The following is a 27,407-nucleotide window of genomic DNA, read 5'->3' as shown; positions in this document are numbered from 1 at the left end:
TTCTATAAGAAATTACAGACAATAAACAAATCCACGAACAACAATACCTTAGTCTTAAGCCCTAGGGAAAAAAATGTACAAGGGTCGTGGGGTGGGGCAGGGTGGGGGAGCAGGCAGGGCGGCACAACGAGGTTGCACAGTCAGGGAAGGAGTCTCTGCGGAAAGTCTGTGAGCAAACAAAGGAATGCCAGGACGGTGAGGTCAGGCCAAGAGGATGAGCGGTCAGATCACGCAGACCGTGATTTTACTCTGGGTGGGATGGGAGCCGTCTGGCTGCTGTGTGGGAAGTGGACATAGAGGCAATGGTCCAGGTGAGAGATGGGCCAGGTGGAAGCAGTGGAGATGGTAAAACTGGGGGTTCCTGGATGTATTTGGAAGGTACAGCTGGCCGGACCTGCTTAGGAATTGGAGAAAGAGTGGATCATCCTTGGATGATGGCAGAGTGAGTGCTGGCTGAAGGGAATGCAGACCCTGCCTCGGGGGCAGACCAGGAAGCCCTCACCCTCTAGCTCTGGTGGGCACCTCCACTACAGGAGGGCAGGCTGAGGTGAACACCTTGACTTTCCACCTTGACCTTCCTCCCAGAGCCTCTGGCGGCCGGCGGAGGAGAAGGCGCTCCCCAGGAACACCTACTCCCGCCACCCCTGCCGGGGGCCTCTCTGCAGAGCGTTATCACCCGCTTTTTTGCACATGGAAACAAAAAATCTGCCTTGATTTCCATTGATCCATCCTGAATCAATGCTTTTAAAAAATCTCACGCACATTTGGCTTAAGAGCCAAAGCATGCATTTTATGTTTTGACATGGTGCCATCGATCGCAGGCACGCGTGTGTGCGCGCCCCACCTGCCGGAGCCCCCCGCCCACCCCGGCGGCCAGCTTGGTCGCAGTGCGTCCTTAATGGCCTTGCCCCCTCCTGCACCTTCGATGCCTCCCCTGGCCCTCAGCACGGGGCCCTTTCTCGGGTTTTCTGAAAGGATCGATGAGGCGCTGCGGCCTCCCGCTGCTGCCCGTCACTCACACTCTGCCATGCCATAAATTATGTATCTGCCTCTCCCCCCCCACCCCCACCGGCTCTAATTTCTATTGCGTTTGTCGATGGCTCTTTGATGGTTGACCCTTCGGAGCCTCAGAGGCAGGGGTGCAGTTGAACTTTAGTGAGGACGAGGGTCAGGGCAGCAGGCTTAGGACGCAGGGCTGTCACGGGGGCAGAGGGAGGCGGCAGCTGCAGGGCTGTGATTGGAGGAGAGGGGAGGGGCTGGGGCCGGGACCAGGGAGGGCTGAGCTGCTTCCTGTGGTCCTGGGACATCAGTGGAGCGAGGGTGGATCGGGTCCCACCCTCCCAGCCTAGGAAGAAGGAACATATTTCTGGGGGGAAAGAGAGAGATTGAAGGTGGCTTAAAATGTCATCTCCTGCTGGGACTCCTACCCCGGCCTTTAGGCCAACAAGGAATTTTGCCAAGACTGGGGCGAGCCGAAGCTCGTGAAGATGGGGTCGCAGCATCTGTTTGCTGAGGAGTGGGCTTTTCCCCCTCAGGAGGCTCCGGACCACCCCCGCAGAATGCTGAGGGACGTGTCGGAAGAGCAGGGGGCTGGAAGGCCGGAGGCCCAGCCTCTGCCTCTCATTTACTGTGAGGCTAGAGACAAGCCCGTTCCTTCCCCGAAACGGGCAGCCGGAAGTTCAAAGTAGCTGACACTCATAGCAGCTACCAATTATCGACCCCTTAGCACGTGCAGTCTCAGTTCATCTTGACAACAACCTGGGGACAGTCGCAATCCCTGCTTACAGATGAGCGACGTGAGGCCAGAGAGGTTAAGTCAGTTGCCCAAGATCGCACAGCTAGAAGTGAGGGAGATTTGAACCCAGGGCTGCCCAGCTCCAGCTGCTGTGCTCCTGGTCCCTCTGCCCGCTCCTGTCGTGGTTGCCAAGGCCCCTTCCTGCTCTCTTCCGCTTTGATTCTCTAAGCATCAAATCCCCTGGCCTTTGCACTCTAGTGTCCCCTGATGTCCCTCTCCCCTCGACCCCTGCCCTCAGGGTCTTCCCCAGCTGCACTCCAGCCGGCCTCTCCACCCTGCGTCTTCTCTCCCCACTCTCCCTCTACAGAACCACCATGCCTGCCTCAGTTGATGTGACAATGGTGGCCAGAGGAGTGGTACGTTTTCCCCACCTAAGGAAATTTCTGAAATGAAACATAGAAAAAGAGTCAAGCCAGAGGTCCAACTTATAATCTCTGCCTTGCGGTGTGACCTAGGGCAAGTCCTTTCCTCCGTGTTGACCTCGGTTTTCTCATCTGTAAAATGGGTACAAGGTAATGGATGTTTTGTATACCTCATAATGGAGGTGGGGAGGAGAGAGAGAAATGGGATAATTCATCAAGATCAAAATAGAAAATGACTGAGGAAGTATTTTGAAGCTTTAAAACATCATACACGTGAAACAGATTGGTGCAAATACTTATGCAAGCACAAAGAGTGCTTTACTCTCACTCCAAGGGAGGAGACTCGAGCAGATGCTCTGGGTGACACTGGAGGGGAAGCTAAGGCAGTGTCCAGCTCTGCAGCCACAGTGACCTCTGTCTCCTGGCCTTGGGGTTCCCCTGAGGCCTGGGGCAGCTCTTTGGACAATGGACAATGCTCCAGGCTGGGAACCATCACAGTCTCCCCTAGCCCCATTCCACTGAGGTCAGTGGATCTTGTTAAGACCGAGACCCAGCTCTTGAAGGGAGCCCGCAGAGCTCCCAGGCTCTGAGCTGGGATATCTGTTATCTCTTCCAGAGAGGAGGGCTCTCCAGCCTCGGGCTGAGAACCAAGCCCGGGGACCCATCAATTTGATATTCATTCATTTTATGAAGAAGTTCGCATGTATAAAGTACTTGGCACAGTGCCTGGCACATAAAAGGTGCTACTTAAGTGCCCGTCTTCATCATTCATTCATCCTTTCACTCACTGTCTAGCTCACTCCATCACAGGCTGGTTTACAGAACTCCAGGGGGTGCCACTCCCATGTATGCAGGGGCCCTGTTCATTCCCTCTCTGAAGCCAGGCACTCGGCCTTTGGGCTTCACCAGCGAATAAAGAGAGGCCCCCTACTCCTGCCCCCACAGGGGTCTCATAGTCTGTAGCAGAGGAGACGAAGATACCTATAAACATCCATAATTCTGACATAAGGTAGAAAGCGAAAAATAGCCCCTACAAGAAAAAAATAGAAAGAGGAGGAGGAGGTGGGAGGAGGGGATCTCAGTTGCCTTCCTGGCTTGGGCAGGCAAAGTCAATAAGGGAAGAAGCATCAGAAGTGGAGAAATCCAGAAATCCTGCCCCACCTGCAGGGGGCAGCAGTGACCCATCTCCAGACAGCTGTGTCCGGGAAGGCGGCGCTAGGATTACCAGGTCTTCTGACTTTTTTTAAGAGAATCAAGAAATCCAAATTTTTTTGTGCTATATTCTGGTTTTTAAAAATATAGTGCAGGTCAATCAAAAGGGCCACCAGTTTGCAGCTCTGGTTTGAGCTCTACAAGAAGAAATCAATTCCTTCCCAGGGAAGGCTTCACGATGGCGTCTGACCCTGACCTTGAAGACTTGGAAAGATTGACATGCGGAGATGGGAAGAAAGGATCAATAGTGACCTTAGAGAGCATCCAGTTCATCTATTTCCTTTCACAAATTAGGAAGCTGAGGCCTAGGGACTGGGTCCTTTTGGTGGCTAGTTAATATGGGATGGGAAGTGGGGAAGAATTTGGAAGAGCAGGTTGGAGACAAATTGCGGAGGACCTTGAATGCCGGGTTAAGGAATCTGGGTTTGAGTAAACATGCATGCCTTAGAGCTAACACTTCTGAGTGCTTTCTATGCCAGGCTCCAAGCATCATCTCATGTAATCCTCACAATATGATTACTACCATCCCCATTTTGCAGATGAGAAAACAGGCTTAGAGAGTTTCACAAACTTGCCTAGTTCACACAGCTGGTGAGTGGCAGAGCGGGTACTCAGAGCTAGGCCTTTCTGACCCCCAAGTTTGTGTCCTTCACCACCACGTTCTACTGCAAAGAAAAACAGAGCAGTTGATCTTCGAAAGATGCTCCGTTGCCTATGCATATTTTTAATTCTCTAACTCGTTTCCTGCCAGAGCCCTGTTTCGTTTTATCGACTTGAAGATTAGGTTTCCACATTTCTTGAGGAGTCCCTCCCCACCCCTTCTTAAACACAGCTGTCTTTGGGGGTGGGAAGGAGGAGTGTTTTAAATGGGAGTTGTTTAACTAATTGCCAATTATCTCTGAATAGGGTAGGGTTTCCAACAGCTGTAAGGGATTTTGGTCCCCATCCATTGCCTACTGTTGCTGGTACTTGGAGTATGTTGAGATATTCTTGGCCTCTTGCTTCAAAGAGACAAACCAGGGCCTCACCCCTCCTCCATCCATGCAGACTGTCTCAGCCCTGCTCAGGGGGGCACCGACCATTTCTGACTATAAGAAGATGGTTCCAGACTCACTCTGAGTGCGAGTGGCTTTGTACTTGTGGGGGCTGAATTCTCCCCAGGACTTTATCCCTTCGCTAGTATTTCCCCATGCAGTTTAACATCTCTCTTGTCTGGAGGGTTCTTGCTTAAATAGGAGACCCGACTTTACCTCCTCCATCCTGAATCTAGCAGAAAGCTCAAAAGAAAATCTTCTAAGATGAGATGCCAGAAGACCCCAGTGTGATGGGTGATGTTAATTGTCCCTTCTGGCTCTGTCTGCTGGATTCCTGGGAACAGGCCGAGAGGCAAACCTTTGTAAATGTTAATCTCCTTATGCTTAACATATCACACTGTCTTTGAAGTTCCCAAACATGTTGACTCCTATCTTGGTTGAGAGTGTGTGGCCCAGACAGGCCAAATGCTTGTTTTGTCTTTCGTCTTCCTCCAGGAGGGCTCAATGATAATATGTTCACCTCCAGCTGAAACATGCACAAGTCCCTCTTGAAAGCCGGGTTGTGGGGCGGGGACAAGATGCAGCAACACTCAGGGCCACTACACCCCTATCCCCAGAAACCAAACTTAATTTGCGACATTTTCTCACCCAGGACCCACTGGATTCAAATGGATGACCCTGACTCTTACAAACTCCTCCCATGTTATAGGAAGGGGAAAAAAGGAAAGATTGTTAAAAATCCATCCATATTTGTATGGTTTAGATAATACTAGTTGCTGTAACAAATAAAACCCAAAATGTATAATGGCTCAAATACAATGGGAGTTTATTTATCCCTGATGTCAAGTCCAAAAAGGATGCTCCCGGTTGGAGGCAGCTTTCCTCCAAAGGATGATTCAGGAGCCTGATTCACTCCATCTTGCGGTCCTTTCCCCTTCAACGATGGTCTCCCAGGTGTCTGTGCTCATCTGTAAGGAGCTGTGGAGGGAGAAAGAGAGGGTGGTGAAGGCACACCCATTTCTGAACTGCTGGTGCCTGGACATGACACGTACCACTTCCTATCACGTCCCGTTGGCAAGAACTAGTCACATGACTTCATCTAGAAGAGAGGCTGGGAAGTATAGGCCTGGCTGGTAGCTGCTTCCCCCCGGGCAACCTATACTCTAGAAGTGGGAGCGCAAATCTTTGGCAGACAGTTAACCTCTCTGCCACATCCGGGAGCCGTGAGGAGATCGCTGTGATACAGGAGGAAGAGAAAGTAGTTGAGTTGGAGTCAGAAGACATGGAATTGATTTTAGAGTCTGACTATGTCCTTTTGGGTGACTCACTTCACCTTTCTGAGCCTCGGTTTCCCAAATCTGTAAAATGGAGGTAATGCAGAATGGGAAGAGAGAATAAGGTTGAGCATAGGATGTCCTGTCAAACATTCTACCTGTGGTTGTCAATTCAGTTTGGACCTTATAGTATTTCAGGAAAAATGTGATATAGTTGACAATTTATATGGATTTCAACTTTCCCTGAAAAAAAAAATCGAAAGAACTGCCAACACTGGGTCTGCATTCCTGCGTGGTGACAATTAGCTAGAGCCGGATGTAGAAAAGGTATCGCTCTGCAGTTCCCTGTAGGCCCACCACCCCCATGTGCCTGCTTCGCCCACCTACATGGCCTGGCTGTCCCCCGTCGGCAGTTAAGTTTAAGACTCCTGAGCTATATAAGTGTCATATATGTTAATGATGATGATGACTCTCGAGCTTTAGGAATGTTTTACTTCTGCTTTTCTGCTTTCCAAAGAATGTAGTCATGGCCAGACCTCCACCCCAGCTACAGAATCTTGTGCCTCAGCTTACTTAACTGATCAGCTCCAGAAATTTCTTATTCACAATGAAGGCCAATGTATATAATTTTTTTAGTTGTCAATTTTTTTCATCTTGGCAGAGCATTATGTTGTGATGCTCTGGATCTTGTTAATTTTCTGGGTCTTGTTAATTTACATAGGATAATGAGTGGGAATTCCTAGAGAAGGTTTTATTCCAGAACTCAGAGTCCTGTGAGTCCAGGAGTGTGATTAGGAAGTTGGCCTGCTGAGGCCAGTGCTGGGGAGGATGACTGACTGACAGCTGTGATTGACTGGCACTGCTGGTGATGCCAGGGGCACAGCTTTGTCAGGGCAGGCTGGTTATCTCCTGCCAAGGTCCACTTGGATACCACTGGGAAGGCCATAAATGAGCAATCATGGAAGCCTTTTAACAGTCTGTTGACAGAAGATAAGTTAAGAAATAGAGTTATATAAGACTGCAGGGCAGAGCAAGCAGCAATGGGAGAGAGAGGAGAGAGAAGGAGGGGGAGGAAGGAGGAGGAGGAGGAGGAAGAGGAGAATAATTCTGAGTATATTTATATTATTCAGGACAGGCTAAGTTATGCTGTTATAACAAATGACCCAAAATCTCAATGGTTTAAAACAACAAAAATTTATTTCTTGCTCATGGTACATATCCATCGAGGGTCAGCAGGGGGTCTCTGCTCCACACTGTCCTCAGTCTGGGACGCAGGTCGATGGAGCCTCTGCCATCTGGAACATCATTATGGGAAGGAAAGAGAGGGAAAGTGAATCATGCACTGACTTTTAAAGAGCCACCTGGAGGTGACACGTTTTCCTTCCTTTGCCCACAAAATTGCATGCCATGCCTCATGCAGAGTGAGTTGGGAAGGACAATCCCAACATCGGCCCAGGAGGAGAAAGACTGGGACGTTTGTGAACAGCCTTCATATCTACCTCTTAGAGCATCCTGGGATTCCGGATCTGGAAGGATTTGTAGGCGTTGGGACTCTTTGGGTTGGAAAAATAGAAGGTGAAACTCAAACTACTTTAATAAAAGGGAATTTATTGACTCACAAACCCAAAAGTCCAGCAGTAGATCTTTCTGTCTTCAGGCAATGCTTAATCCAAGGGCACAGAATCTCTAAAATCTGGTCCCTTTCCATCTCTCAGCTCTGTTCCCTCCCATGTGGACTTCATTCAAGGTTTCATAATCCGGGGTTCAAGTTCAATGGGAAAAGAAAGCCTCTCCTTCTCTTCAAATTTAATAAAAATTATAGACCTCAATCTCACTGGCCCAAATTGGGTCATGTGCACATTCCTGAACCAGTCACTGTGTCTGGGGGATGGACTGTTGGGCAGGCCTAAATCATATGTCTAGTCCTGGAACCAGAACCAAATAAACTTCATCAAAAGCATATGGACCTGGAGGAGAGGAGAGGTGGTTCCCGAGGGAAATTCAGGATACTGGACTAGAATAAGTGTCCAAAAATACACACAAATAAAATAAGACACGTCCACTACTGGATGTAGAGATCCTCCAACCCAGCGGTTTTCCATGTGTCATTTTGGAGGCGTGCTTCTGGGGCTGCCAGCGAAGATGAGGACAGGGTTCCTGCACTCTGTCTCCCTTTCAGCTAGAGCCACTGTGCTTTGTCTGTTAGATATATTAGGACTCCATGTAAGATTTCTTTGGAACCAAAAAAGGGAGTCCTTTGCTTTAAAAAAAAAAAAAGAAGAAGAAGCAGGGGCATTAAACATCACTGATCTTTGATCCCACCTCCTCATTTTACAAAAGAAGAGACTGAGATTCAGAAAGATTAGTAGATGTCTCCTCATGTCTCATTGGCTAGAATCAGTCACATGGCCACCTAGCTGCAAGGGAGGCCGGGAAAGTGAACCTCTGGCAAAGGAGACTGGAATTATCCCAACTGACCTAGGCATAAATGGCCCATCCCCTAGGGCTTGGCACATTGACACCCTAAATAAAGCTGGGGTTCCTTCAGGAAAAAAGAAAGAAGCGAATGGCTCTCAAGGAGCTGTCAGCCATGGTGGTATGAGTCTGATCTCACTGAAATTTCCTTAAGGCTAGGACTGGGCTTTATGCCTCTGTTTATTCCTCCAGTGGTCTGTGAAATGTGCCAGCAATAACTTCCTTTAATCTTCTCAACAATCCTATGTGGCAGTGGGTCATACACTAACTTTTAAAGTGTGTCTACCTGGAATAGACTCATCGCTATATTGTGTCCCATTTTACAGATGGATAAGCTGAGCCTCAGAGGCGAATTAAATACTCAAGGTCACACAGCTGGTAAGTTTTGCTTATCCCTTACTTTACACCTTTAGCATAGAAAGGGGCAGAGGACTGAGGAGGAGGGAGCTTTAAGCACAGACTTTTTACTACATAGGCGTTGACTGTAGAAAGATGGGAGTAGAGAATGAGAACACAGGCGTACCAGGCAGAGGCAACAGGATGCGCAGAGGCCCAGAGGCAAAATAGCGCCTAGAGATGGCAACAGCTTTACAGGTTTAGAGCATGAAGTTTGAAAGAGCATCGTACTCAGGAGTTTGGACCATGTGTGAGGACAGTAGAGAGCCATGGAGTATTTCCGGGAGGGGAGAGTGGTCTATCTTTATATGCAGTTGTCTATCTTCAGTAGGGAAACTCGGCTCACTGCAGGGAGCGGGACTAGAACTGGAATGCCACTGAGCAGGTGAGCGATGACGGGGCCTGGATGACAGTGACAGTGGTAGGAGTGAAGGGAAGTCGGGATTCAAGGTAAAAACTGGGCACGTTGATTCCACCAAATCTGCATCCAGATTTGGTGACCGGGGCTGACAATTTGGAGAAGATGGGAAAAGCTGAGACTGGCTCCCAGGTTGCTAGATGGTGGGGTCACTCGCTAAGGGGGGACACGTGGGAGGCGAGCGTAGAGGACAGGAACCCAGGCAGCCTGGCTCCCAGCCTGCACCCTTAGTCACAGTGAGCTCTGACTCCCCTGCACTTGTCATCCACCAGGGAAGGTCAGGACTCAGCACTGGGCCAGAGGCATCGCAGGGCCCCCAGTCGAGGTGAGGAAATCCCCTCCCTGGGTGTGGGTACACCAGAAGTCCCCAGTCCTCAAGCAGCCTGCAAAGAGCACTGGGTGCAGCTGAGCACTACCAGCCAGGAGCAGGAAGGGAGCTCATCCCTCACCGGGCTTTAGAGCCGCAAGGGGCCTTTGCTCCTCCCCTCCATCCGAGGGAAGACACCTGGACCCTCAGGTTCAGCTCAGGACTGACAGCGCGCCCGAGACAGATCCTGCTGGAGCTCTGGCAGGCACTTCATTACTTCTTCCACCCGTATCCTCAGAGAATCACCTGGTGCTCTCACTCCCATTACCCTGAAGCTAAGACTCTGCCTGGCACAGTGTTGAGGGAAAGGGTAGAAGGATAAATGATTTAAACACGTGACAAACTCGTCTTCAAATTTGCCTGGAAGAGTAAATGCCCCTGAATAGCTAAGTCAAATAGTTTTTTTTTTTAAAAAAAGCAAAAGTAAGGACTGCCCTACCAGATTTTAAGACACACTGCAAAGCCACAGCAAGACAAAGAGTATGGTACCGGCTCCAGACCAACAGACCAGGACAGCTCAGAACCAGATTATACATGCAAAGATGAAAGATCAGTTCAGAGCTCACAAAAATGTGTGCTTTTTGGAATTATCTTGTTTCCAGTCCCACACACAGGCCCTCAATATGTGACCAACGAACACACTGGCTTTGTGGGCAGTGCTAGAATGAATGACTTTCTAAAGCACCCCACAGACATGCTCACACATATCCCACCCAAACTCCCGGGACACAGATATTATCATCATTAATTTACTGTGGCAGAACTGAGGCTCAGAAAGGTTAGGCCACTTGCCCAAGGTCACACAGCTGGTACATGGCAGAGGTGGGACATAAATCCAGCTTTTCCTGACCCCAGAGCTGGTGCACTCTGCTGCCTCTTCCTCAGCAGCAGCCCCACATGGAGAGGAAGCAGTGTGGGCTGGAGCCATTACAAAAACCCTAGAAGCCTCTAGAAGCGCTTGAGCTCAATCTCTGAAGGGCAAACGGATTTAGACAGGTGACTGGGATGGGTTACTCTAAGGCAGAGGAAGCAGCTGGGAAAAGGGCTTTGGGAGTGACTGTTCAGCCAGTGTGACCACAGCACAAGACACCCATGGAGGGTCTGGGAAGACAAGGCCACAGCGGAGAGTGGACACAGAGAGAGAGGAGCTTTGAACTACACAGAGAGGAGCTGGGACTTTACTCTTTCTGAAATGCAGCTTGATTTTGTCACTCTCCTGCTCCTCAACCTTCCAATCGCTCCCCTGGCCTCCGTCTCCAGGCTAAGAAGGGGAGTGTGTGTAGATGGAAAGATGGGGGGAGAGCCTGGAGACACAGACCCATGAGGAGGCTGCTGTCACCGTCCAGGAGGGAGAGCACAGGGTGTGGAGGGGAGGGGAGGGTAAGAGCATGCAGTTTGGGGCCGGGTTTTGTGACGTGCGTGCCCCCACCCCACCCCACTTCCTACACTGCCCAGATTGAGGATCACGGCTTCCCTGCAAGATCAAATAGCATTTCAAGCTTAGCGAATAGCAGGTACCTTGTTCTACTCACAGCAGGACTGAGCCAGGAGCAGCCAGAAGAACAGCTAAGATCTAAAGCAGCAAAGAGCAACCAGCAGCTCCCTCCCAGCTCCATCGAGGCACAGAAATGAGAGGCAGACATTTCCAGGTTTATGTCTCACACTGACACCTACCTAGGCAAATAAAACTTTCAGTGCCTTAGTTTCTTCATCTGTAAAATGGGGATAAGAATAGTACCTCCTCCATAAGTTTGATGAGGCATACTGAGATGATGTGTGTGAACATACACCCACTTTAGTACAACCACTGGCATATACCAAGAACTTAACAAGGTAGCTATTATTATAGATAACAAAATAATTGTTTAGGTCATATGTTAACCCTTGAATGATGCAAATAGCAGCTTTTAGCCAAGGCATTGGTGCTGGAATTCTCAAACATCATTTATTTTACCCCTAAGATGGAGACACGGGCCTTATGACTAAGAAATGTCAGGTGAAAGAAAGTCCATTCCATTCCACTCAAGAAATTAGGAATTGTCAAGCCTCCTGCTATGAAGATGGCTAATTATAAAGAGAGAGAGAGAGAAAGAGGAGAGAGAGGGAGACGCACAGATAGTAAATAATGAAATCTCACATATTTCCCTGGTTTGAAGTACTGACTGCTATAAAAAAGAAAGCAAAGGAAAGGAAAATCTGTTCTACCTCCACAAGCCCCTGCTTGTGTGACAGAAGTCCACAGTGTCACCCCCAGGACTTCTCATTACTCAGCAGTTTTTGGAATGAGTGATTGATGCAATTAAAGTGATTGGTAAAGAAAGACTCAGTTACCAAGGAACAGATGAGTCAGCAGAAAGTTTAAGTAATGAAATAATGTTCCAAGGAGTGATTCTTAAAATAAGCTTTTTTTTTTTTTTTTAACTCTAGACACCTTAACTATTGCTGATCAGCAAAAAGATGTGAGGTAGTTGAGAACTGGGCGAAACACACTACGCAATTTTAGAAATTCTCAGATGAAGTCACTTTCAACAACATCAAACCGTATTTATCAAGTAATAATGGTAAGAGCTTACATTTGGAGAGTCAACCATGAGTTTTGGTGGGCTTTGGTTACATTATCTCATTTAATCCTCAAGTCTGAGGTAGATACTGTTAATATCCCTGTTTATAGATGAGGACACTGAATTTCAGAGAAGTTAAGGAACTTTCCCAGGGGTGCACAGCTAGGCAAATGGCCCAGATGGGAATGGAATCCAACCAGTCTGGCACCAGAGTCCACCTTGTTTAGATTCTCCGTCATTTGACCTGGCTCACTAACACACCCAAGATAACAGAGTACGGGCAGGATTTGAACTCACATCTGTCTGCCGCCAGAGCTGTTTCAAAATTCATATTTCTGTGAGAAAATACAAACAAGCATGTTGGCTTGGGACCCATCCATTTGTTTTCGTTCCATCAACATGTACTGAATGCCCAGGACACACCAGGCTTTGGGCTCTACGTTGGTGCTGCAAAGATGACTGGGGCTAGGAGACCGCCAGGAGGGGATACAATGGTCCATCCACAGGTGAAAAGCTCAGACTAGTGCAGGGGAGGGAAGGCAATCCGACGGGATCCCTCAGAAAGATCTTCGGGACTTGGGGAGCAAATGCATGTGGGGTATGTTTCTAAAGTCCTTCCAGTGGGTGGCCAGATGAAGGAAGGGAAGAGGTCTGGGCTTGGGGTCAGGGTAGGAATTGTAGGGGGTGACTTCAGTTTGAACACATTGGGACATTTTGAATTTGAGTTGCTTGTGGCCTGGAGATACACATTCAAGCCGTCGGAGGTGTGGCCCAGAGCAGCGGTGAGAGCTGGGGCTGGATGCTGAGGCAGGTGTGCTGCAGCACCGCAGAGGGTCCTGGCAGGCCTTCCAGGGCAGGTGGGGGAGGGCCTAGCTGATCAGCAAGCTGTGCCGAGGTCCCCGCCCAGGGAGAAAAGAGAGCCGAAAGGGACGGGGGTGGGGATGACTTTGAATGACATTACAGTCAGGAACCCAGCAGCCCCCTACTCGTCAGCACTAAACAGTCAGCGCATGTCCCTGTGGTTGGCCTCCAGAAGGACGGCAGTGGGATGGGAACCCCGCACCTGTAAGGGACTGCTGGACAGAAAGCTCTCACAGGGAGATGGCACCCACCCTCTCAAGCAGCATCCCCCCAACTCGTCTCCGAGCTGGAAGCTCCAGCCCCCCTCTCCCCCTGCAGAAGGAAAGGATAAGGACTAGAGTCCTCTGTGGTGTCAAAAACCATATTGGGTGGCAGGTCTTGGCCTCTTACCCCAGTGAGTGAGCCCCCAGACAGGACAAAAGGGTCTGGCCCTGCAGAACGAGTGGGATGCAAGGAACAATAGCTCAGCAGGTTTATGAAATCCTCCCATTTTGCCCCCTCCAAGCACGCCCTGAGATGAGGGTTAGAGCGCAAGGGATTTATTAAGAAAGGGGCGTGCGGGAGCAGGGTGGGGACGCGGAGGCAGCCACACTGGCTCTGTCCCCAGCCAGCTGCGCCATCTTGAGCAAGTTGCTTCACCTCTCAGGGCTTCGGCTCCCCTCTCTGTAAAGTGCGCAGTTACCATCTTTCCAAGTGTGCTAAGCACATCTCTGGGGAACGCGGATGATTCTGGGTGGCGGAGAAGTGACGCTTGCGTGGCCCACATGACTTTGAGGGCAGCCTGCAGAGCTGAAGGAGTCGGTCTAGGGAAACCTTGAGGGGCACACAGCCCCTGAGAGATGCCAGTCGCCTTCAAAGCCCAGGAGAAACAACTTTATTGAATTAATTGGTTTTTCATAATTGTTTTCTGTTGATGGCAAGTGATAAAAGATTTTCGCTTACAGTGGCAGTCTAAATATTCCTTTCAAAATTAGTAAATGGTGACAAAATTCGAGGGAAACTCTTCTGTAAATAGCAATTTCAATATCAGAGGCTATGATAGGATGTGGAGGGTGGGGCTCGAAGGAGTAAGTTTTGAGGAACATTCAGCAAAGAAATGGCTCATTCCTCGCAGTCTTGAGTGCTCTGGAGCCTTCCCAGACATCCCTCCTACAGGTTCTAGGACCTGTCAGGCATTTACCAGATTAAAAGGGAAAATTAAAAAGAAAAAAGAAAGGAAGAAAGAAAAAAAAATCTGGAGAGAGAAAGAACTCCACCGACCAAAATAAACCAGGCCAACGATTTTTCTGCCACACTCTTCCTAACAGCAAAGAGGTTGTGTTTATTCCAAATGAGCCCTTTTTTCCACCTTGCCACTAATCCACTTTTTTATGTGATCCAGGAAAATCAGTCCTCAACTACCAATGAACATCTTTGCACGTATGAGTATTTGGAAAAAGAGCCACCTATGACCACAGGGTTTGGATTTAGATGTTGGATACAAATAGAAGGCACACAAAACTAACAAACAAACAAAAAAAACCTTGCGGTTTGGATCTAAAAAAAAAAGTCTCAGAAATGACAACTGTGTGGTAAGTCTGATGTCAAACCGTGTTCGCTGGGAAGGCGTCTGGGCTGTTCTGGAACCGTGAGGGTATTTGGAATCCGGGCTAACAGATGTCTCACTCTGTTTGAAAGATGTCAAGATGCTGTTCCTAAGGGCCTGTGGGTTCCCCTGGGGACAAAAGCCACTGATAGTTTTACAGAAAAAAATCCCCAAGATGACGACCATATATATAACACAAAGACTCAAGAAAAGGGTTGAGGGAAAAACAGTCAGGCTGAGACATCAAAACAAACAAAAAAAGAAATTCACAATGAATGCATGAAAGACCCATGATTCTGGGCCTTGCCCCCAACCCAAATCTTTGTTTGACAGGACTTTCTCTGTAAAATGATGGGCAAAGGAATATTAATTTTTGCTTGTACTATATGAGATAATTGTGGGTGGGCAGACAGTGGCTTCCAGCAGGAGAAATGAGAAATCTTTTCAGATAGCAATTATTTAGGGGAAAAAACCACTCCCCAGCAGGGGCAGCCGTCCCAGTGCCTCCTTGCTGCTGAGAGTGGGAAGGACTGGTCCACTCCTGGCTCTTCCCTCATCTGTACTTCATGCACGGAGTCCCAAGGAGGCAGCGGGCCTCCAGCAGCATCCGAGGAGGGCTAAGATGTTTCTTAGCCCAGCCTAAAAATATCTCCCTTGACAGCCTGTCACAGTGTCTGAGATTCCACCATTATAAATTCATTCCTCTCTGTTAAGGCATTTTGTTTCAGGAGCTCTCTGTTGAAATACAGATATCCTGGAGAATTGGGCTTGGGTGAGGCAGAGGGAGAACGCCGCCTAGGAGTCAGGAGACCTGGGCTTCCGATCTGCTTCTGCCTGGAAACTCACGTGAACTTGGGGAAGTCGTTTTCACTTTCAGAACCTCAGTTTCTCCACTGGTTAAAAAAATAAATAAAAACAGAAATTAAAGGAGCGATGTGGGGGTCAGAGAACACTGAGATCTCTGGTTTCAGGAGGAAGGGTCTGCTCCCTCTTGGGTTTGTGCTGGACTCTGTGGACTCGGCCACCAGATACCCAGCATGGCCAGGAGTGCCAAGGGACTGGGGGGTCTCCAAGCCAACCAACCCAAAGGGCAGGTTGAAGAGCATCTTACTTCCCCCCCCTCTGAAAAAAAAAAAAAAGACCCCTGCTCCTCCATTACTGTTTGACATCTCAGCAAATGGCACGCTCTCCACCCTGCTGCACCATGCCCCTGGGTGCTCAGGCCCAAGCCACAGACGCATCCGGAACCCCCCTCCTCTCGTCTCCCACTCCAATCCATCAGCAAAGCCTGTTGTCTCTACCTTCAACAGGTAGCCTGAACCTGACCACTTCTCCCCACCCTCTGGCCACCACTCTGGTCCAAGGCAGCATCACCTCCTCCTGGATTCTCTATCAGCTTCCTAACTGGTCCCTGCTGCTCCTCATGGCCTCCCTCCCCGAGTCTTAGCTCCTCATACCTGAGAATGCCTTTAAAACATAAATTACATCCTGTCACTCTTTTCAAAACCCTCATTCTCTTCCCCCTCTCTCTCTTATCATAAAACCCAGAGATCTCAGCAGGACCTACAAGACCCCATACAACCTGGCTTCGCCTTGGCCTCATCCCCTCCCATGAAGGTCTCCCTGCTGTTGCCCAAACCTGCTCCCACCTCAGGACCTTTGCACTTCCTATTCCTTCTACCCAGAACTTGCTCTCCCCAGATATCTGCAAGGCCTATTCCCTAACTTCTTTCAGGTCTCTGTTCAAATACCACCTCCCTAGGGACACTTCCAAGACTGCCCTCGCTAAAAGAGCACACGCCCTTCATGTCCTTACCCACCTTAATTTTTCCCTTAACACTCATGACCTGGATATTGGGATAAGCCGTTATCACACTGGGTTGTCTTCTTTCTGTCTCCCCCTCTAAAATGTAAGCTCCCAGAGGGCAGGGACTTTGTGTTGCTTATCGCTGCATCATCCATCGGCACAGAGAAGAGTGCTTCTGGGATATCACAGGTGCTCAATCAGTACATGTTGGAGGAAGGGAAGGGAGCAGCTTACGTGGAATGGCACTGACATGGAGGCCAGCCTCAGCATTCCACTGGAGAGGTCAGTGCCGGGGTCTTTCCAGCAGGGCGGGGTGTCCTGGGGGGTCAAAGGAAGAGCCGACTGTTGGGAGATGAGGGGCGGCACTGCGGGGCTGCAGGCGGGGAGGTAGAGTCCCAGCTGGACCGATAAGTTCAGGGGCTGCAGGTTCTGGAAGGAGACCAGGGGAAGGAGTTGAAAGGCCCTTGTGGACAGATTCCAAAAGACAGAGCCACAGACCAAGGGGGTTATGAGCAGGAGGAGCTCTGAACTGTCCTGTGGACTGACCTGACATTGGATTCTACCCCCAGGCAGGTCGAGTCATCTCCAGAAAGCTCAGCTCGGATCAGGCCGCTCCCCTGTCTAACAGCCTCCCCAGGCGCCCCAGTGTCTTCCCATCAAGCACCAGGGAGTGACGTAGCCAGAGCAGGCGGAGGGTAGGAGGGAAGTGCTAAGGGACATCAGCCATTCTGGTGGGATTCTCCCCAAGTCAGAACCCAAATCCTCTGTCTTCAATGGCTACCGCTTACCCAGGGCCTTGGCTAGTGTCCACAGTGGAGTCTTAAGAGAGCATGACCCTAATAACTATACTGAAGGGCAACTCTGTGCCACCCACTAGTTAACACCCACCCCGTGTTAGAGATGAGGTTCAGTGAGGTCATTTGATCTATCCAAGACACACAGCTTAGTAGGTTGCAGAGGTAGGACCGAGCCACCAAGGCCCAAGCACCCAACTAGTAAGCCTTAACGTCTCTGGACAACAGCGCACGTCTCCATCTCCACGCTGCCTGGGGTGCTCTGGTCACAGTCAGTTCAGAGAGGCCTTCATCCGCTCAGGGCCTGCAGCCACAGGAGCCCGGGCCTCCCCCAGGCCTGAGCAGCCGGCCCGCAGGGGGCGATGGCGGCACGGCTGGAGCCTGCGCCCCGAATCCGGGCCCTTCGGAGGAAAGCAGCTAAGGTCAAGGAAAGCGCCCCGCGTCCACGCCTGATGCTGGGGGAAACCCCTGCAGGCGCTGAGCCCCGGAGGCCGGACCCCAGCTGTGACGAGCTCCGCAGCCAGGCCACGGTGCAGCCCAGAGCTCTCCAGCCCTTGTTTGATGAGCAGCGGCCAATAAATTCATTAATCATCATTTTATGCCTCATCAAACCCCCTCCAAGCCCCTCCATGGGAGTTACACAAATTAGCCCCTGAAAAGACAGTAATTTCAGTTTAGCGAGGTAAGTGCTTTCTGATGGGCTCCGCGCACGGAGCTCTCCTGACAAGCCAATCCATCAGCGCGTTGGGGACGGGACGCGGCCGGGCCTCACCCGGCCCTCCCAGCCCTGCCTGACCTAGTCTCTGGGGACTACCTGGCGAGGGTGTCCGTCTAGGGCGCCCCCATTCCCAGGCTTCTTTGCACCCATGCTCCGCAGGTCGTCTCGTCCAGCCTCTGGTCCTCGCCCACCCCGACCTCCTCCCCAGACCTTCTGAACAGAAGAGAAACTTCGCGGGAAAAACCGAGGCCCCAAACTGGCAACGAACTTGAGGGTGGCGGAGGAGGACGCGCGGGCGCTGAAGTTCGGCACTCCAGCCCCGGGGAGGAAAGAGCCAGGCAGCTCTTTATCCTCTTAATGTCTGGATGTCGGGGTTCCGCGACCCCTTGAAATTATTGAAGGGCTGTGTGTATTGCGTGCCTGCATTACAGGAGGGAGGGAGTTATCCATGGCTTCCTGCGGATTCTCAAAGAAACCCCAGGCTGCAAAAGCCGGCCGTCAGGGAACAGAGAAGAGGATCCTTCCGTCTAAAGAGCGGCTCCACGGGGCCCTAGTGGCCCACGTGGACGCGCCTAGTGTTTTTCATGGCCCTCACGTCTTTCTGAAACCACCACCTGGGGTGAAAGATGATGCCTGGGGAGGTGAGCAAGAAAGGCTTTTCTATCGAATGGGCCCGGCCGGAATGGCTCCAGCACCGGGAGTTGGATAAGAAAGGAGAGGGGAACAAGCCGGAGAAAATTGTGCGAGGGGTGAGGTATTTGCAAGCGCTAAGCCAACGCCGCGTCATCTCCCTTTCCTGTCTCAGTGCACAGAAGGCGCCACGGAGACCCTACCTGGCGGGCAGGGCCCACGCAAAGGAGGTCGACGAGGAGGCACAGCCCACACCGCGCTGGCTGGCCAGCGCGCGCCGGCCGCGGAGAGCTCGAACGCCGAGCACGGCGCATCCCCTTCATTAGCTTCCCCTCCACGCGGCGCTGCATGCCTCGGAAAATAAGTTAGCAAACGGGGAGCCGTTTATCTCTTTTATCTTGGGGCCTGATCCAATTAAATAAGTGCACATTTACATTTGCATCCATCAGGCGGGAGCGCTGAGAGCCCGGGGTTTGCTCGGAGCAAATAAAAGCAGATTTCACTGGGAAAAGTGTCGTCTGGGCGCGCCGGGCTCGTCCGGGAGCCGGAAACGAGCGCGGCGGGGCGGGCGGCCTTGGGGACCCAGGACCGGGGCCTGTGGCGGACAGGAGGCCAGAGACCCTCCAATGGCCGGGAGGGGCCGGCCAGCGCAGGGGATGCAGCCAGAGCTGCATCCCCGCCCCTGAGGAGATCATCTTTTAGGCCACAACCTGGGCCCCGCCTTGTGCCCGGGATCCCAGTCGCATTTAGCGCGAAAACGAACAGGAGACCAGCTCCGGCCCGGTCACAAACGGAGACCCGCGGAGTGGGTCTAGGGACAGTCCTGCAACTTTGGCCAGTGTGGGAGGAGGGCAGGCGGCAAGGTCCCAGTCAGGCCCGATTTTCCTCCTGGTCGATGGCGGAGTGGTGACGGAGGCGAAAAGGCAGGCCACGGGCGCGCTCCTGCTTTCCCCCCATATCCCTGCACCAGAGCAGACCAGTTGATAGCACCCGTTAGCGCATCTGCGGGGGTGAAGGGGGACGCCCAGGGGAGCACCTCCTGCTTTGCCACGCCGACCTCAATAAAGGTGCTTTCGAAATAGGAGGGTTTGAAGAATTGGAGAGTAGTTTTGTTTGTTTTTCCTTTGTCTATAGATGTCCAACCCACAGCCCGAAAGACAGAGACGGTCTTTGGGGGCGCGGTTGCGCTGTAGACCTGGGATGCGCCAAACCGCAAATGGAAACGGCGCGGGGTCCAGAGCCCGGGCGTGGACAGGCCGGCAGAGCCGGAAGCGCGTGCACCTGAAGCCAAGCGGAGCACCGACGCGCCGCCCGGCTGCGCACGGCTGCGGCCCCCACCGGCAGGCTGTTCCCGTCGTCGGCGTATTTCTCAATTGCTTGCCGCCCGGTTTTCGAGGCTGTGCCAAGCCGTGGCAGGAATCCGTAGGGTTAAACCTGTTCTAGTCGCGGGCGCTGCTCTCCAAATCCCCAATGCTAACTGGTCCTGGGTCCCGGGCCGCAGCGAGTGAGGTGACAGAACAGTTTAAGTCTGACCCCTCTTGGGGTTCAGAACTAGAGCCGGGCGGTGGGTGGGGGGCATAGCCGGGTCTCGCCCAACTCCCGCTCTCTGTGAACCGCGTGGCGCCCGGGGCCCAGTAGGCGGCGCCCTTCCTAAACTGCATTGGCGCCGGCCTCCCTCTCGGGAGCGCAGCCACATTCCTTTCTCTTTGGGCGCTTTGCAAAGCGCTATTCGGTGCTGGTGCCTCCTCCAGCGTTGGCAGCTAGTTGTGGGGGACAGGTGGGCTGGGAGGCACGGCCCGTTCTGAAACCGCACGCACGACCCTCCCCTAACCTTCCAGGCTCGAAGAGCTGCGCGCACCACGCGGAACGAGAGGCCCCGAGGGGTTTGCAAACCAGGAGGCCTCGATGCAGGCCCCGCACCCAGGCGGGGGAAGAACATTTCGCACGCTGGCACCCCGAGCCAAGGAGTGGGAAGCTGAAGGCCCCCTTCCGCAGCCTCGCCTCAATGTCCGCGTATGCGTCCTCGGGACCTGGCTGGGGCTCCTCGGCCCCAAATCCCATGAACTGATTGGGCCCCGCAGAGAGGGGTAAGGGAGGGACCCAGCGCGCCCCCAGTTTGGCGCTGCCTCAGGGGGCTGACTGCATAGACCCTACTCAGTGATCCTGCAGCCCCTGCTGCCAGGGATTCAGCGCCTCCTAGTCCCTGAGTGCCAAGCTAGGCGCTCCTTGAGGGCCGGAACCGGCGCAGCCAAGCGCAGGTGGCAAACGCCGGCGCAGCCCCAACACTGAGGTGTCTCAGGCGCTGCTTCCCGCAATTTCCGCGCGCCAGTCCAAGCCTAGGAAAAACTCCGACCCCAGTGCCTCCAGGACACATCGCCTTCGAGATGGCCCAAGACGCGGCCAAGCGGAGGCTCGAGGCGGGATTTGGGGCTGTAAAGACACAAAACTACTTCTGGGATTAAAGGCGGGAGGCAGTTCTTAAATGCCCGAACCCCGATCTGCCCGGCAGGCCTCCCCCAACGTGAGAAGTCTCTAGACACCAGAAAAGCCACTGGCCACCGCAACCCAGCTCCGCAAAGGAGAGAACCTGAAACTTAATTGGGGGCTTGTTCTCAAGATGAAGTACGCAAAGAAAACCGTAGACCCTGCCGGGGCCAAGGGCGGAAGGATGCGAGCAGGGGGCAGCGACCCTGGCACAGCCTGCCAGCCCCTGGCGGTTTCGCTCCCAGCCGGGAGGCTCCTCGCGCCGCCCCTCGCTGGGGAGGACCGCTGCGGGCTCCCCGGCGCGGTCCCCGTTCCCAGGCGGCCCCCGGGCGCTCGGCTGCCAGCCCCGGCCTGTGGCGAGCAGACTCGGGAGGCCCGCGCCGCGCCATTTGCATATTCCGGGGAACACAAGGAGGCCTGTAATTTTCTTTTCAAAATCGTTGGGCAGGGTTTAGGGCCAGTGCTTCCAAAACCCCGCAGAGCTGATGTCGTCCTTAAACTCTCTCTTAAGAGAAGGGGACTGGCCTATTCTTCTGACTTTTCTAGAAGACAAGGTGACTCCTGGGGCTGCATATTCAACAGGGGGGAAAAAGCTGATTGTGAATGAGGCTGTCAGGGGGTGGACGGAGGGGGCTGGGGCGCGGGGGGTTGGGCGAGTCATCTCTGGAATTCAATTGTTTAAAAAAATCATTTATAATTAAAGGGACAAAATAAAATACGATCGTCTCATGCATATTTAATCATTCGCACTTCCAGCTTTGAAATCATTTTCCCTGCGTGAATTTTCTCACTAATTTAAACTCTGAAGTCGACTGCTGTTCGCAAAAACATCTGGACAATGCAGCTTTCAAACTTCTTTAAATTCGTATAAGCTAAAGGAGACCCGTTGCAGGTTTGAAAAAAAAAAAAACTAGCAAAAGTAAAAACTCCGGTGAAGTTTGGGGTGTGTTTAAAAAACCAAGTAGGGTTAAAGTAATCTTGAGTACAAATGCAAATATGTGCATTTTGATTTAGCCTAATTAAACCAGTGTTATGTGCAAACACATTCTCTCTACACTCAGGCTTGGGTTTAATAGAGCAAATTAATTCCCCGCGCTGGAGTAAGTTTTTGCTGGAAACCCTCCCCTCCCCCGACCACCGAAAATTTCCCACGAAGTGAAACCTGTCCGCGGTTCCACATCTTGGGCGCAAAACAGAGACGCGAGCACGGGCAGTGCTGGCGGGCCTCGGCGCGGGGCGCTGCCTCCTCCTCATTTGGGATTGAGACGCATCCTGGCTTTTCATTTTGAGATGAAATGTGCGGGATTAAAATGAGAAAATAAAACCTCAAAAATACTTTCGTAGCTACTCGGACTCGCATCTGACACGAGAAAAGTGCTAAAGCGACGACAAGCCTGCTAGAGTCCACAACGGCCTCATTATCCAGGCAAACGTCCTCGAACTTTTGAATGCCACTTGTCCAAAAAGGGGCCCCTGGTGGGGGGGCCGGGGGGTTCTCTGGGTTCCTGCGGGCCTCCCCACGCTTCCTCCAAGCGCCTGGGGCGCCCCACCGCCCCCCGCCCCCTTCCGCCGTCTCTCTCTCCAGTCTCCGAGTCTGCAAAGTGCAGGCTTGTAATTCAGGACAAGTGTGACACCTACCTGTGAAAGGGGGGAACCGTCCCCTCGCTGGTCCCGCAGTTCCAGCCCCGCGGCTGCGCGGGGCTCTACGGGGCCGCCTACCATCCGCACCCTCGCGGATGGAGCATTTACTAACTTAATCAAATCCAACGAGGAGATCAATGCCCAATTTTGAAGGGGTAGAGAAGACAGTGACTTGGGAATGCCTTCTCCTTGGCATCCCCTACCGCTCCCCGCTCGCATTAGCCCACAGCACCTTTGAAATAGTAATAAGGGCTAAATCCGGCATAAAATCGAACTCATTAGCAAAGTTCACCAGCTGATTGCTTTGCATAAAACACGACACTGATTGGAAATAATTAGGTTAAGCGATGGAGCTCGGGTGGTGCGTGTCCCTAGCTGGCTTTGCCATCTTTTCTCCCTCCTGGGCACACACTTGAGTCTCTCTCCTCCTTCCTCCACGGTCCAGTCTCCCCCCAGCAGCCCGCATCAGTGATCCAAATCTGCACTCCGGGCAGCGCCAGGTTCCCGGGAGCTTGCAGCCTAATTATGGCCTCCCCCTGGCACACTGAGGTCCTGTAGAAGCTTCGATTCTCCACTTCGAAAAAAAGTTGCAGTTCGCACCTTTTGTCCAAGGCGACGGACAGTTTATTGAGGCTTCTAAAAAGTAATGAGTGGCTCTGATTATGTTAAAATCTCTTTTAATTAAATATTTTGCATTTTACAAAGGCGGCTGCAGTTTCTTTGATTTTTTAAATCTAAGAGTATAACCTGTTTCCTTTCTGTAATAATACTTTAGCTCATACCCAGAAAAATCAATAGGTGTAAAAAATTAAATTAAACTTGTATTTTTAAACTATGAAACAGTTTTGGGGGAAACACAAATGTATATATTTATATTACAAAAAAACATTAAATGCCTGTACAGGTGTCTTAATTTCATAATTTACTTCAAAGATACTGAATTATCAATTTAAATACAAAAATGCTACATTAAATATACAGAATAAGATTTAATACAAACCTTTTTTTTAATTTTTCTTTTCCGTTGGTTAAGACATTTTTCTGCGTGTGGAGATGTTTACATTTTTATGTCATTCACCTCCACGAACTATAAACTTTTTAATAGGAGGGGGAGTTTTGTTTTTCTCTCTCGTTGATGGAAAAATAACTGCCAAGGCCATGTTTTTTTAATAAATTAGGAAAGTCCTGGACCGACGCAGCCCGCGTTAAATGTCGGACATACCTTTCTTCAATTCATAGGGAGAGTCTTTGCACAGGTCTAGCTGGGACTGGCTCCGCAACATTTTCGGGTCTTTAGCCAAAGCGTCCGCTCGGTTCAACACGGTCTGGTTTAATCCATTGAAATGCGAGCCCGGACCGGTTGTGGGGCCTGGCCCGGGCCCCGGGTGGCCATGAAGGTGTCCGAAGGACCCATAGTTCGTGTAGCCGGGATAGAAGGGCGCCGTGTAGTAGAGGGGCCGGGACAGCACCGTCCCGCCTGGAAAGGGGCACTGCGCCGAGGGCGAGCGCGAAGGCGCCGGGGCGGGCGACGAGCGGCTGCCTCCCAGGGCCTGCCCCGCCACGGGCCCGGGGCACGGTGGGCATGGAGAGCCCTCGCTCCCGCCGCCCCCGTCCTTGACCTTGTCCGAGGATGTGGCGATCTCTGCCAGAGACCACAGTTTGGGCTTGGCAAGCACCGCCTGCGGCGGCGGCGGCGGCGGCGAGTGTATGACCGAGGGCCCGCCGGGCCCGGGGGGCAGCTCGCCCGCGGCGGGGTGCGGGCCCGGAGCCTGCGCGCCCGGCGGGTAGTGAGGGGCCGGGTCCTCGGCCAGCCGCGAGGCCGCCGGCCCGGCCGGGGAGGGCCCGCCGGCGCGGGGGGGCGCGGGCAGCGCGTCGAGGCGGCCCTCGGACGGCGGCTCCTTCGAATCCGAGTCGCTGAGGCTGCCCTCGGCCTCCTTGCCGGCGGGGGTGGGCGGCCCCTGCAGCCGTTCGCAGCCCGAAGCCGCCTTCTGCTCCGCTCCTCCTGCGGGCGAAACCCAGGCCGTCAGGGCGTGGAGGCCGCGCGGCGGGGCCCAGGTCCCCGCCCACACAGGCAAAGACCCCTGCCCCCATCCTCCAAGCCCTGTGCGCCCCCTCGTCAGGCCCCCCTGTTCCTTCTTACTCCCGTTCAACACTCCCTTTCCCGTGTCCACCAACCTGCTTCGGGACCATCGGGGTCGCCCTTGTCCTCGGGCTTCTGGGGCTCGTCCTCGTCGTTCTTCTCCAGATCAATGTTCTCCTCCTCTTCCTCGTCCTCGCTGCGGTTCCGCGGCGTCCACGTCATCTTGTTCTCCTTCTTGAGGCGCCGGCGCGCGTTGGCGAACCAGGTGGACACCTGGGTGAGGGTCATCTTGGTGATGATGGCCAGCATGATCTTCTCGCCCTTGGTGGGGTAGGGGTTCTTGCGGTGCTCGTTGAGCCAGGCCTTGAGCGTAGCGGTGGCGTCTCGCGTGGCGTTCTTCCGGTACGCGGGGTCCCCGTAGGGATACGAGCCCAGGGGCGCCGCGTATGGGTGGTACCCCAAGGAGCCTGCCATGCCCGGTGTATGGTCGTAGGGAGAGCCCTGCAGGCAACAGGCGAAGAGAAGGTGAGCGTGGGCCGTGGTCCCCAGTGCCACCTGGGCTACCCAGGCACACTTTCCCTGCGCCCAGGGATCTGCCGGCTGCGAGGCCCCAACTCTGGCTTCCCCCGAGGTAGGGCTGGCAGGCTCAGACCCAAGGGGAAACCCTCCTCCTCCTCGGAAGGCAGCGGGGGCACCAACTCCTGAATCTGGTCCTTCGGGGGCGCTTGAAGTCCTCCTGGCCTCCGCGGCACCCTGTTGGTCCCCGTCTGCCTGGGCACGTCCGTCCCCCGTGCGCAGATCCGGCCACCGAGGCCAGGCCCTCCACCCAGAGAGAGGCCTGGGCAGCGGCGGCGACTCTGCGCTCCGCGCCCGGGTGGCTGCACGTTAGGCGCAAGGCGGGAGAACAAGGGAAGTCAAGGCATTTTTTCCCCCACAGAGAAAGGCAAACGAAAAGCTAACTCTTGTCCCGGGACTCCCACCCCTCCAAAAACGTTACCCAAAACCGAAGCCACGGCGCTTTCCCAGAAAGTGTACCCGGCCGAAAAATCCCGGATGCACCGCAGCGCGGCCGACTTTTCAGAAATTTAATACCTCCAAATCGGATTGCGAAGATAGGATTACGGATTTGCAACATTTTGGAGGACTAATTAAAGGCGAGGCCAAACACATTTACATCGACTTAGCACGCTTCTGCTCAGATTTCGGGTCTATTTCTTTTGAGCTACTTTTCCAAAATGGCAAAACCAAAAAAATTAAGTGAAATAAAATTTGCAGGGCGGCCTGGAGCTCACGTTTGAACCAAACGCTGCTCTTTAATTGCAGCGAGCTCTCCCCAAAAACCCCTTCCAGCCAACTCAGCGACCCGAGCGAGACGCGGCTCTCCCCTCCGAGCAACTCCTGAGCCCGGGGCCCGGGCGACGCCGAGCGAGACAATCGCCCAAGTTTGCAGGGGCCTCGAGGCCTGGCGGGGCGGTCCGGGGGGCGCCGAGCCCGTGTGCCCCACAGTCCCCGCCCGCCCCGCGCGGCCCCCGCAGCCCTCGCCCGCCGCGGCGCCCGCTCACTCACCACGTACGAAGAGAAGGCGGCGGCGGCGGCGGCCGCGGGGTCGGCGCCGTACTGGAGGTGCGAGTTGTAGCCCGGCGAGGGCGCCGTGAAGGCGGTGGAGCCGGCGTAGGGCGAGAACGCGGAGCCCGACGACGAGCGGCCGAGCTCATCCGTGCGGGGCCCCGAGATGACGCTGGTGCTGTACGCCGGGCACGAGTAGAGCGCCAGCGAGGCGGACGGCTGGTACAAGTAGCCCTGCGGGTAGGACATGGCCACACACGGGCATGGGGCGCGCCGCGCCGCGGCCGCCAACGAGCCGGGCGGCGCCCTGCGAGGGCGAGCGGGCGGGCACCTGGCCTCCGGCTGCCCCGGGCCGCCGCTCCTCGGGCCCCGGCTCCGGGCTCCGGCCCGCGGCGCCTCCTCGCTCGCTTCCCGCGCGCCTCCGGCTGCGACCGCCGAGCCCGCTCCTCTGCGCGCCTCGCTCGCCCCGGCTGGGTTTCCCCCCCTCCCTTGCTGCTTTCTCTTTTTCCCCCTCGCTCTTTGCACTGGGGGGCTCTGCTTTTGGCTTCGCAAAGGTCCTGCCAAGATGCTAAGTTGGAAATTGAGGATTCTGACGCCTTGTGCGCGCCTGAAGCTCCTCCTTCCCGGGGTGTAGTCGGTGGGAGGACTGGCAGGAGCCTCTGGGCGGCCGCAGCCAACCCGGCCGCCAGGCGCGCCTCGCCCTCTCCCTCTTCCTCTCCGGCTCCCTCTCCCGCTCGCTGGCGCTCCCCTCGCCCCTCCCTCGCGCCCGCCTCTCCTCCGCAGCCCTCCTTTCCCCCCTCCTCTTTTTCTCCCCCCTCCCCTCTTCTCCTCTCCCCTCCCCTCCCCGTCTCTCTCGCTCTCTCTTTCTCTCTCTCTCTCTCAGACTCTCGAGCGCCGGCCCCAGGATGACAATCACATCCCAGGCGCCCCGATCTCTTCCAACTTTCCTCCCCTGCTCATTTGGGGTGGAGCGGCACTTCCGACGCACGGCGGGCCCTGGTCGCGGGTCGGGCCGCTCCGAAGCACAAAGGGACCGAGGCCGCGGACTGCGCGCCAGCGGACGCGCTGCTCTCTCCTCGCCACAGTAAATCACGGAGTTAGCGGATTTCTTGTTCGCCAGGAGGCTGAGCTCCAAGACGGATCGCCGTCCACCCGCCCTGGCTTCTCCCCACAAGCCATGGGGCCCGAGAGCGAGTTAGAGACCCGGAATGAAAGTCCCTGGGAGAGCCGGATGGATGCCCGCGTCCAGAGCGTAGGGAGTCCAGGATGACAGTCCTGGGCAGCCAGCAGCAGCAGGTGGGCGAGTGACAAGGCCTTGGACGTTTGCACGTCGCGGCCCAGCCTCCT

At 53.7% G+C, this 27,407-nt stretch overlaps 1 protein-coding gene across 3 annotated transcripts; it reads right to left on the bottom strand.

Annotated features, from left to right (window-relative positions):
* Nucleotides 1–5,336: 5,336 nt before the first annotated feature.
* IRX5 (iroquois homeobox 5) lies at nt 5,337–26,801 on the bottom strand. 3 transcript variants are annotated; one of them, XM_046680304.1, is made up of 5 exons: nt 26,061–26,801; nt 24,590–24,995; nt 23,637–24,416; nt 16,382–16,576; nt 14,876–15,233 (listed from the first exon to the last, which is right to left on the bottom strand). In XM_046680304.1, exons 1-4 carry the CDS (start codon nt 26,307–26,309, stop codon nt 16,431–16,433), a joined length of 1,581 nt encoding a protein of 526 aa, XP_046536260.1. In that variant the 5' UTR covers nt 26,310–26,801; the 3' UTR covers nt 14,876–15,233; nt 16,382–16,430. The 3 variants fall into 3 exon arrangements, with proteins under 3 accessions (XP_046536262.1, XP_046536260.1, XP_046536261.1); XM_046680306.1 differs by lacking the exons at nt 14,876–15,233; nt 16,382–16,576 and adding an exon at nt 5,337–5,381 and having other exon boundaries at nt 26,061–26,800; XM_046680305.1 differs by lacking the exons at nt 14,876–15,233; nt 16,382–16,576 and having other exon boundaries at nt 23,077–24,416; nt 26,061–26,798.
* Between the last annotated feature and the right edge of the window lie 606 nt (nt 26,802–27,407).

The sequence above is a fragment of the Equus quagga genome, chromosome 13 (genome assembly GCF_021613505.1).
Source record: "Equus quagga isolate Etosha38 chromosome 13, UCLA_HA_Equagga_1.0, whole genome shotgun sequence".
Taxonomy (NCBI): Eukaryota; Metazoa; Chordata; class Mammalia; order Perissodactyla; family Equidae; genus Equus; species Equus quagga.
The sequence above is the reverse complement of the archived record's forward strand: the minus strand, read 5'-3'. Positions and strand labels throughout refer to the sequence as shown.